We start from the raw sequence: 10,856 nt of genomic DNA on the forward strand, positions 1-10,856 counted from the left end.
GCTCCCATAGCCTGCTCCGGTGACTTTCCCGGAAATTTCCGTAAGAGAGAAGTCCCCTCCTCGTGTCTCACATTCTCTTGTCTTTTCTTTTTCTGCCTTTCTTTCTCCAAACAAAAAAATACAAAAGTTATTAACTGTTTTCTTTTGTTCCATTCAAAAAATATCTATCTTAGAAAAACGTTGTATTTGTGCCAAACAACAAAAAGAAAAGAAAAGCAGCAATACATGGACGACAATAAAAAAAAAAAAAAAAAAAAAAAAAACAGCAATACATGTTTGAATGGGCCTTGAGATGGGCTTTTATAAAAAGTTTCTAGCAAAAATTAGACGACGTGGAGAAACGCTTGCCGTTTACTGTTTTTAGTTTTGGCCTGGATTGGTTGTTTCTTCTCCACCTCGAGTGTAAGTTAAAAAAAACTTCTCCCCGTCCTCCGTTCACCGCCGCGACTCAGCTGTCTAATACTGTAAGCTTTCTGATTCCATGGCGATTTCGTATCTTTGTTTTTTTATGTATATAGACTTGATTCGTTTGTATAAAATTGATTTCGAACCTCGAAAAAACGAATCTGGTAGATATAAAGATCACGTCCTCGATTATCATCGGTCCGTGGAGGATTCAGTCTCTAATTGTAGTCACCTTATTTACGATTTGGTTTTATTTTTGGTTTTTTTTTTTTTTTTGCAGACATGATTGTGCATCTCGATTGATAGAGGGATTCAAATGTCTGGGCCAGATGGTAATAAATCTTCTCATACTGAGGTATTTTGTTCACTTAGTCTCATCTGATGATAAATTGGTTTGCTGCTGTGTCTAGGATATACAATCTGCTATTGAACTCAGTTTCAACATTTAACATCAATTTTACTAGAATCTGAAATTGGAAATTTTACTAACTTTGATAGACTAGTACTAGTGTCTCTTGTAGTGACCAAGGTATACTTACTTATTGTTCCTCTTGTGACTAGTTAGAGAATCTTGGTGCCTATTTGAAAGACTAAGAAAAGGGAAACTGTTTGTTTAAATTGCTCCTCCTTGTCAAAGCAACTTCCTAGTTTAAGGAAACTACTAAGTTACGAAGTTACGTTTTCTTTTGGTCTTTAATTTTTGTATGCAGCTTTCGTCCCAAGTTTTTTTTGATCTTGTGGATTCAGTGATTGCTGATGTAGCATCTGAGTGTCACCGGGTAGCACGACTAGGGCTTGATCGTGATTTGGAGGTTGTAGAAGAAGAGTTGAGGTTTTCTGTGGAAGCCCGTGCTAAGGTCGCTGATCCTAGCAACAACCTTGAAACCAACACCAAATTTGTTGTTGATATATTTGGTCAGACTCACCCTCCTGTAGCTAGTGAAGTCTTCAACTGCATGAACTGTGGGCGACAAATTGTTGCAGGAAGGTTTGCTCCTCATCTGGAAAAATGCATGGGAAAGGTGAACTGTCGCATGCCTCCTTCTCCCCTGAAGAGCTGTACCGATATTCCAAAATGTGTTGTTTATTCATTGAGCTATCTAGTCCTCATTTTTTGTTTGTCTTCTTTGGCAATCATCTGACAGGGAAGAAAAGCTCGCGCCAAGGCGACCAGGAGCACTACAGCTGCTGCCCAGAACCGGAACTCACGACGCAGCCCAAATCCACGATATTCTGCTTATCCAAATTCTGTTAGTGAGAACCAGTTAGCAAGTGGATCACCTGGTGTCGCATGTGAGGACTGCACAGTCCGAGAGAACGTAAAAGGAGGCTGAAACACAACGTACGATAGAAGCTTACACTGGACTGCAATGTGCCTAGTAACTGACTCGACCAGACTGGTATAAATCGTATTGCTAGGTTTTTTATATTCAGAGAGAAGGGGAAATCGAAAAGTAAGTAGTCAATCACAGAAAATGAGTGTTGGGATAAAGCTACTCTGAGTATCACTTTGTAGAATTAGTGACCGGTTTAACTGAACCCGTCAAAGGCTATTTGAAGCGATTTACCTGATTCAACCAAAAGTTAATATAGAAAAATCGAAGAAATATTATTATTGTTTTGTTTCGATCGAAGGTGGAACAGAGAAGTTGATTCTAAAAAGTAAAGTGTTTTTAGGAGTGATTAAAGATTTTGGAAATTTATTAAGAAACAATAGGCCCCAAGTAAGTGATACGATACGCTACGATAGTGAGCTTTAACTTGCAATATGCTTAGACTCGATACCTTTAACTTTTTCTACTCGTCTCTGTCACAGTTTCTTGACACTAGCTAGTAGCTAGTATCTAGTAGGTATTATGTCACAGATCATTGCAGAGTCCAACGAACACTACACAAGGTTTATCATCAAGTGGCTCCTCTAGAGGGGCATGGCACGAAGACACTGAGCTCAAAGTTGTTGTACATAGCAAAGAAAAGAGCTCGAGATCAGAACGAAGAGAGCTTGAGATAGTAAAAGTAGATTTGATGTTTGAATGGTTTATAAGAAAAGACAAGACTCCAGACTTTCAAACTACTAGTCTTTTTTTTTTGAGACAAGACTCCAGACTTTCAAACTAGAAGTAGATCACAGCTATTAGTCTTTTTGTTTTTGAGGTGGAATATGGTAAGGGGCCCCGAGTCTGTCTCTATAAATTGTACTATGGATGATACATCTTTGATACCGATCCAGACTGACATTTGCTGATTCGTCGACATCCAAGACTATGACTCCGTTAGAGGACATGCCCGAAAATGAGCTAGCAGGGACACAAAAAGGTTCAGACTTTGAGAGGAAAATGACGAGGTCTCCTGATGTCTTGAGTGAAAACAGCGTTTCCTTGCTCGTCTATCTTGAACACCATTAAAAACTCTGTTTTCATTTTCACAATACCCTTGAAGATCTTGACGGTCTTCTTGTACCTCTTAACCAAGAAAGTTTCACTGGTGGTTCTTGACTCCACCAAGTGCTCGCTTGTGTAGCACAAATCCAGAAGGTCCCGTTTGGCCTTTGTCAACTTGGGTAGGTTTTGAAACCGCAAGCTTTGCAACTTGGGGTTCTTGCTATGTTTGTGGAGATCCCATGATCCGATGAGGTGTCCGCCAGATCCAGGTATGCTTAACATGATGTCATCCTTGTTGGGAAACATCACAGGGGAGGAGAAGAAGCAGGGGTTTTCAATCGCGATGTTGATCCACTCGGGGTTACTTTGAGCGGGTCTGCAAAAGCTGAGTTGGGGTCCTAAAAACTTTATAGCCACGACACAGGAGAAGATGAGGACATGGCGACGTTGGTGACAACTTTGGTTTGGCAATGAGGCAGGGTTACAAGAGGAGGCATAAAAACGCGTTTTGGATCTTTATCCGATGCAACCGGGTTTAGATCATCTATAACATTATGGGAGGCAAGATAAGACTTAGATGTATCTTGGTTAAGAAGAAAGAACTTAATAGTAATTCCACCTGGTGCGATAGTGCTAAGTGGAAGACTGACGTCTCTTCCATTTTGGATCAGCCAGCTTGAAACTTCTCCTTTCGTCGACGTCATTGATTTTAACATAGTTAGGTCGACACAAGCAGAGGCGGGTGCTAAATAGGTTACATAAAGCTTCAGAACTTGTGACGTAAATGCTTTGATTTCCGATGTCTTCAGTGTAAACAGCGTTTCCTTCTTCGTCTATCTTGAACACCATTACTGCTTCTGTTTGCATTCTCGGAATACCTTCGATTATATGGTCGGTTTTCTTGTACAACTTAACCATGAAAGTTTCACCCGTGATTTCTGACTCTACCAAGTGTTCGTTTGTGTAGCACGAATCCAGAAGGTCTCGTTCCGTCTCGGTCATCTTGGGGTTCTGAAACCACAACCTTTGAAACTTGGGCTTCTTGCTATGTTTTTGGTGATCCCATGATCCGATGAGGTGGCCTCCAGATCCTGCTATGCGAAACATGCCTTCTTTCTTGGAAAACATGACAGGGGAGGAGAAGAAGCAGGGGTTTTCGATTCTGATGTTGATCCACTCAGACTTACTCTGAGCCGGTCGGCAGAAGCTAAGTTGGGGTCCCAAGTACTTGACAGCCACAACGCAGTCCTCTTCCTCGGGAGAGGAGGACATGGCCACATTGGTGACATATTGGGTTTGGCAATGAGGAAGAGTTACAAGAGGTGGCAGCAAAATGCGTTTTGGATCTACTTCCGTGTTTATTTATATTCATATCTCGGAGACCCAACACGCCGTCCTTCAAAGTAGGTAGCCATCCATTGGATGATCCTATCGCTCCCAATTCTCTAAACAACTCGCGACGCAACTTAGCATCATTCTCCCACCTCTTTTCAAACGCTTCTAGGGATTGGTGGACACCATCACCAGGCCTCCTAGTAGTGACTCTTCCGCGATCTCCTCCGCAAGGATCAGAACATATCAAGACACCAGGAGCGGATCGTACTATTATAGGTTTCCGAAAGCATGGTAGCTTCAAGGGCTGTTTGTGAACCAGAAACATGAATGAAAAGCAAGAGAATTTGAGAAGGAAAACCAAATTCCTAATCAACGAATTGGTGGTTTTGTTCTCCAACTTAAAAAAAAACTACACGCACCTAATACAGTGGAGGAAATGACTTGCTCACCAAGTTACCAATCTCCAAATTAACTTTTAGTCTTTTATTGATATTTCCCATAATAATAGCTCTTCTTTTTTCGGATCGGTTCTCCAGGCCAATAGCATATGTATAAGATTCTCATTAACTTTTTTTTTTCTTTTGTTTGTTAAAAGAAATTAACTTTTTTATTTCCTACTTAAAATTCTAAGCCGCACAAAGTATTATATTGGTGGTTTTGTTCTCCAAATAAAAAAAAACCCTACACGCTCCTCATGAAGTGACTTGCTCACCAAGATACCAATCTCCAAATTAACTTTTAGTCTTTATTGATACTTCCCATAATAATAACACTTCTTTTTCGGATCGGTTCTCCACCACTACCATATGTATAAGATTCTCATTAACTTTTTTTCTTTTGTTTGTTAAAGATATTCTTACTAACTTCCAAGTTGACTTTTTTATTTCCTACTTCAAAGTCTAAGCCGCACTGCTCAAAATATTATATTGTCTGGCTGGTTGGTTCCAACATCTTCTATAATCTCTTTCATCCAAGCACAAAGAAGATGGACTCCATATGCCATGTCCCAATATGCAAGTGACTACAAGAAAGCATTTACACATGCTAAATCTTGCTTACAATAGGTAAAAGGGCTTGAGTGTTCCGCTCGAGGAAGCCTCTTCTGACAGGTCGGATTGGTGGCTGTCTTAAGACAATACCGCAAGTATTAATTTAATTTAACAAACTAAACTAATTTTTTTAATCTAATAATATAGAAAAACAATACCGCAAGTATCATTTTTTCGGAGCTTTCCTATCAAAATATCAAACTTTTAAAACCACTGTAGCACATCGAGCTAGTTGGTTTCCTGTGTATCAATTCATATAATTTGTTATTTTTTGGGTAATAACTCATATAATTTGTTTTAATAAGTGTGACTCAAACGACAAGATGAAGAATAAAAAGAAATTCAAACTGACGGTTAGGATCTTCATATCTAAAGTTTCAAAATATTATTATGATTTAAAATTAAACATTCAAAATTAAACTCTAAACTATAAAATCTAAACCCTATCCCTCTCTCAAAACTATATCCTAAATATAAAATAAAGAATTTATAAACATTTATAAATATACATTTGTTATTGGATATATTTTAGGCCCAATTACTATTTTGTTTTTATTTGCATACACAAACCAACAAAAAAGTATAAAATAGTCTATTACTAAATGTCACTCTAATAGAGATATATATTAGAAAAGAGAGATAAAAGTGCCTATTTTACCAATATATTTCAAAAAGTGTCTATTTGTCAAATTATCATGTGAAAAAGTGTCTACTCTCCTAATTATTTCATAGCAATGAGTTACACATATTACACATATAAGGGAACTAGGTTAAAGTTAATTACAGTTTAGATCCCTATAAGATTATTGTTAGCATAGCATATACTCTTATAAGATTGACGGAGAAACTATGCGATGTTGGTTCTATTTTGAGACAAACATATTTCAGAATTTTGATATATGAGCTTAAGAGGGGGTTATTGGTTCTATGATTTTAATGGATTTGGAAATTCAAACAAAAATCATGTGTTATTCAATCATTGATTTGTAAATACTTTCAAAATTATGTGTTATTGGTTCTATGATTTATAAATACTTGTTCAAATCTCATGTTATTCATTTAATCATTTGTTTTTGGATTTCAAAATTCACATTATGTTTTATATGGATTTGAATGGATTTGAAAGTGTAAAAATAGAAGGATTCACATCCAAGGATAAAACGTGTTATTTCAAAATCCATGTGTTTTGATTTTTAGAATTTACATCCAAGGATAACAGCCCCTAAATATGGCATGCTTTGTTTTTGTTTGCTATATACTTTTGAAGGGATTATACAATGAATCAGAAGGCAAATATACAATATGCAACAATCATGAAGAAACTACAAACAGCACTACCACAAAATGATATTACAACTATGCATACTATCTGTAATACAATATTTTAAGACAAAACTTTCAACAAACACACAAAACAAATGTCAAACTAACAACAACATAACAATTTCCTTTAGAAACAAAAAAAAAACTTATGAAAACATCTCGGCATGTACTTGCGAGTCCGTATCTAGTATTATAAGATTGACCGAGAAACTATGCGATGTTGGTTCTATTTTGAGACAGACATATTTCAGAATTTTGATATATGAGCTTAAATGTGGCATGCTTTGTTTTTGTTTGCTATATACTTTTGAAGGGATTATTTCTTGGTGTGAGTCTACATTCACATATCTTAATTTTTTTCTTTCTCTTGTGTGTCTCCTAGGGATTATTTCAGTCACTGTTTTTTTTTTCATCATGTAATTTGGTTTAGACTCTTTAGAGCAGAGGAATGACACAGTTAGCTCCTTTATTGTGCTGTTGGACATTGGACTTTGTAATTGGTGATTAGCAAATATTCTTTAATGATTAACACATGTATGTGTGGCTTCGGCTACTGGATTTTGTTTCACTGGCCTCCTTATTGTGATCATCTCAGAACCACCCATTGAATTTATAAGAGCCACAGGCTGTCTGATTTAATCAAGACTGACTGAACTTTCATGGTTTTATTGAGTGAGGCATTGGTTTGACATCTGCGGTTGACATTGATGTTATTTCTGTTTTTTTTTCTTTTCTTAAGAAACTCATCCGGAAGCTTGTGCATATTTTATGCTTTTCTGGCCGCTGTTCAGGTAATCGGAATGAAAGGGTCGATTTTTGATAGGACCATCTTGAAATTTCAGCTTCACCAGTTTACTCCCTATACCAATTATTTCATCTCTGGAATCCAAGGAGCGCTTTTGGCATCTCTTGTACCTGGATGCTATTGCTAGGCCTGGGAGTGTACCACGACGTAGGAACCATCAAGTCAATGAGCAGGCATGGAGATGGCAGATAGCTGAATCAGAAAAAGTACTACCTATCACTTGCTTTGTATTTTTGACATCAATATACTAGAACCTGAATTGGAAACTTAGTAGTAACTTTGATAGACTAGTAGACAGTAATAGAAGTGTCTCTGGTAGTGAATAAGGTATACTTACTCATTGTTCCCCTAATGAGCAGCACTTCAGTTAGTTAGAGAATCTTTGGTGCCTATTTGAAAGACTAAGAAAAGGGAAACTGTTTTGTTAAAATTGCTCCTTCTTGTCAAAGCAATTTATTTCCTAGTGGAAACTACTAAGTTACGCTTTATTTGCCCTTGAATTTTGGTTTCGCTACTGTTCATATCGCTGTTCCTCACCCTCTCAATTTGTCCAACTATTCCACCGAGCTCTGGACACGACAAACCTATAAGGAGTGAATTCAAATACATCATTTAAAACTGTTTGTTTTCAGAGAAGAAACATATTAGAAACAGAGCTTTCCCAGGTAAGTAACTTTCCGTTACCTCTCTATTCCTCTGCACTTTTTAAGCTCTCCCTCTGCTTCAATATCATCTAGTTTAAGCAGCTGCATCCGTAAGCAACTCTATGCAATAACCTAAATGGATTGTCGTTCTAGTTACACATTCTTGGAAGCATAGAATGTTACTCACAAGGGTCATTTAGATTTACATATCCTTAGCCCTTAGGTCAAAGGTAACGATGATTAAAATTTTCATTAAAAGCCTAGTCTTGTGTCTTGCATTGTACAGATTTTACAGGAAAGAGACAGTTGATTCAAGAGGGATATAGAAATAGGTTCACTTTGTTGGAAAGCTTCTCAACCTCATCACTCACTCCCACCGATTTTGTTCTCTTCTTGGTTTCCCATTCTGTGAATAGTTTAGCTTTTGTCTTTGGGGAAGAATTGAGTTAATGTGAGAGATTTTAGGGTCATGTCTAAAATAAAAGTACAAAGAGTGTTAGAATAAGCAGTCGAAAAGTACACTTTGAAAACAACCTCTCAGCTCATTATATACTTTGATTGATCACTAAAAGGTTATATAGATTGTTTGTGGTCATTATATAGTTAACGTTTCTCATAATCCATCACTCGTTTTCTATTATCACTTTTGTTCTATGATCGATGTAATGTACATGAAATTGACTAGTCTTAATAAAACTGCAAAGCATGGTGTCCTAATGAATGTGAAATTGTATAGGGAAGGTTGAAGAAGAGGCCAAAAATACAAAAGCATAACTTTAAGTTTGCAACAATAAGTTAAACAGTAGATGCTTTTGATCCCCAAATGAGAAGTGAGTGATGATGTAGGCCTCTGAGATTCTCTTAACACATTTCATTGTCGCTTTCTACTTCTTTTTCTTTTCTTCGAAGTTTTTAATAAAATTTTCTTACTTTTTTCGCATCACAGTTCACAACTCTTGATTTTTACATGGGTTCCAATTGTAAAATGATAACATAATTATAGATTACATGGCCTTTACTTGCAGAGTGATGACATAATAAACAAACGTCATGATATGTAATCACTAATCATAATCTCATTAGATTCAACCAAAAGCTTAATCAAATAGATAACCTCTCTTGTAATTTTTTTTTTAATGCTTTTGGTTATTCATATTCCATTTCCAAAACTGTTCACAAATCACAACACAACAACTTTTTCAATTAATCTGTAGTATATAATATTGTTTACTTAGACGAATCTTGCGCCGCCGACGGGAACACTTTGTTACGCTCCGATCTACTACTTGTACTACTACAACTTAACATCCTCTTCAACGAACTTGACGCTGATGACGTCATTGACATTGACCTCCGATCACCTCTTGATGATCCTCCACCGTCCATCTCCTCCTCATCATCGTACACTTCAATTCTAACCTCTCCTTCTCCAACGCCGTTACGGTCTCCGTATCCGTCGTCAACCCCTGTTTTGTGATCATCATCTTCGATCTCAGCAAGAGACAGTGAGAATCTCCGATCTTCTTCTCCGCCTGGAGACAGTTGCAATCTAACCTCTGCTTCTTCTTGGACTACGGCGTCAACGGACGGCTTGAAGTTGTCTTCAACGGAGGCGGCGAGAACAGGGGAACGACAGAGAGGACAAGTAGAATGAGAAGACAGCCACATATCTATACACTCTACGTGGAACCCATGTCCGCAGTTTCTTAGCTTTCTTCCAAACTCTCCCACTTCCCACAAACCAAGACATATCACACACTCCTCTTCTTCTTCTTCTTCTTCATCTTGATCCTCGTCATCTTCGTAAACGAACAGAGGAATCGAAGATATCACTGACAAATCCAAACCTTTGTCATCGTTTGTTGTAACGGCAGCAGCAACAACAGCAGGAGTATTAACTCCTCCACCGTCGAGTGGGAGAGAAGGTATGATTCTTGTTGTAGTCACTGTTCTTCTCCGGTTACTACGTCGTCTTCTCCGGCGGCGTCTAGCGGCTGAGGATAAATCTTGATGAGAGGGAGACCAGAAAAAGCGAGCGTAGAAATGGAGAAGGAGAACGAAGAGGACGACTAAGAGGAGGAAGACGAGAGCAGCTAAGAGGACATTGGAGTTGTAAGAAGATAAGATCTTGAGGAAGTTTGAGAGACTGCTTTTAACACTCATTGAGCCGTCTTCTTCTTCTTCTTCTTCTTCCCTCATAATCATCTTTGCTTATTCAGAGACTTTTCTTTTGTTTCTCTCTTGGATCAGCTCATTATGATTTCTTTATTTGTTTTGAGAGTTAAACTATTTATATATGTATAAAGTGTATAGTATAGGGGAAATCAAAATCACGTATAAAAAATAAAATAAAGAGAACAAAATAAATAAATAGATTAGTAGTCAATTCTCATTTATTTTATAAACCCATAAAATCAGGATATTTGGTCTACAATAAATTTATAAAATTTAAGAATATTTGAAAGAAAGTAACTAACTCAGTCTCGAACTAATTGTCTTCCAGTTTGTCATCCTACATATGTACTACTATTATATGAATTACACAATGCAATGTATAAATCTTTGTTTGGAATATTGATGAAATGTGATGTGTAGAAGTACTAGCAGCAGCTGGGAAAGTTGTGGGCCTTTCGTCTTTTAGTGTGTGTTGTGGTTGCAACCAAAATAATAGAGTTGGAGGAGGTTGTGAGTTTAAAAGAAAGGGTGGGGTTTGTTTTTGTATCTTTCTATTAACTATATTACTATGATTTATATTGATTAATCAATCTGTTAGATATATCATATATATATATATCCTATTTAAGTTTTATTAAAATGTTTTATCTATACACTCGCATCTATCTAGATAGGTCCAAACCCTACATTCCTTATCACTAAACAACTAATTAACAAAATAGTTTCGATACATCAGGTA

At 37.1% G+C, this 10,856-nt stretch overlaps 2 protein-coding genes and 1 pseudogene across 5 annotated transcripts; 1 reads left to right on the forward strand and 2 right to left on the reverse strand.

Annotated features, from left to right (window-relative positions):
* Positions 1-64: 64 nt before the first annotated feature.
* On the forward strand, positions 65-2,020 carry LOC104761956 (SAGA-associated factor 11). 3 transcript variants are annotated; one of them, XM_087498055.1, is made up of 4 exons: positions 65-464; positions 686-737; positions 1,116-1,427; positions 1,551-2,020. In XM_087498055.1, the coding sequence occupies exons 2-4, from the start codon at positions 735-737 to the stop codon at positions 1,737-1,739; spliced, it is 504 nt and encodes a 167-aa protein (XP_087354181.1). In that variant the 5' UTR covers positions 65-464; positions 686-734; the 3' UTR covers positions 1,740-2,020. The 3 variants fall into 3 exon arrangements, with proteins under 3 accessions (XP_087354181.1, XP_010483457.1, XP_010483458.1); XM_010485155.3 differs by having other exon boundaries at positions 147-464; positions 686-760; XM_010485156.3 differs by having other exon boundaries at positions 325-464; positions 1,153-1,427.
* Positions 2,021-2,409: 389 nt separating this feature from the next.
* LOC109130627 (uncharacterized) lies at positions 2,410-4,583 on the reverse strand (annotated as a pseudogene). The gene has a single exon (XR_015588391.1). The product of XR_015588391.1 is annotated as an uncharacterized LOC109130627 (transcript).
* Positions 4,584-8,833: 4,250 nt separating this feature from the next.
* Positions 8,834-10,320, reverse strand: LOC104761957 (RING-H2 finger protein ATL63). The gene has a single exon (XM_010485157.3). The coding sequence runs from the start codon at positions 10,145-10,147 to the stop codon at positions 9,170-9,172; it is 978 nt and encodes a 325-aa protein (XP_010483459.1). The 5' UTR covers positions 10,148-10,320; the 3' UTR covers positions 8,834-9,169.
* Between the last annotated feature and the right edge of the window lie 536 nt (positions 10,321-10,856).

Source organism: Camelina sativa, chromosome 18 (assembly GCF_030686135.1).
Source record: "Camelina sativa cultivar CO46 ecotype springtype chromosome 18, ASM3068613v1".
NCBI classification, from domain to species: Eukaryota; Viridiplantae; Streptophyta; class Magnoliopsida; order Brassicales; family Brassicaceae; genus Camelina; species Camelina sativa.

Coding starts and splice junctions, on each gene's coding strand:
- LOC104761956 (XM_010485155.3), top strand. CDS start 722: ATGTCTGGGCCAGATGGTAATAAATCTTCTCATACTGAG. Junction 761..1,115: donor ATAAATCTTCTCATACTGAG/GTATTTTGTTCA, acceptor TTTTGTATGCAG/CTTTCGTCCCAAGTTTTTTT. Junction 1,428..1,550: donor TGGAAAAATGCATGGGAAAG/GTGAACTGTCGC, acceptor ATCATCTGACAG/GGAAGAAAAGCTCGCGCCAA.
- LOC104761957 (XM_010485157.3), bottom strand. CDS start 10,147: ATGATTATGAGGGAAGAAGAAGAAGAAGAAGAAGACGGCTCAATGAGT.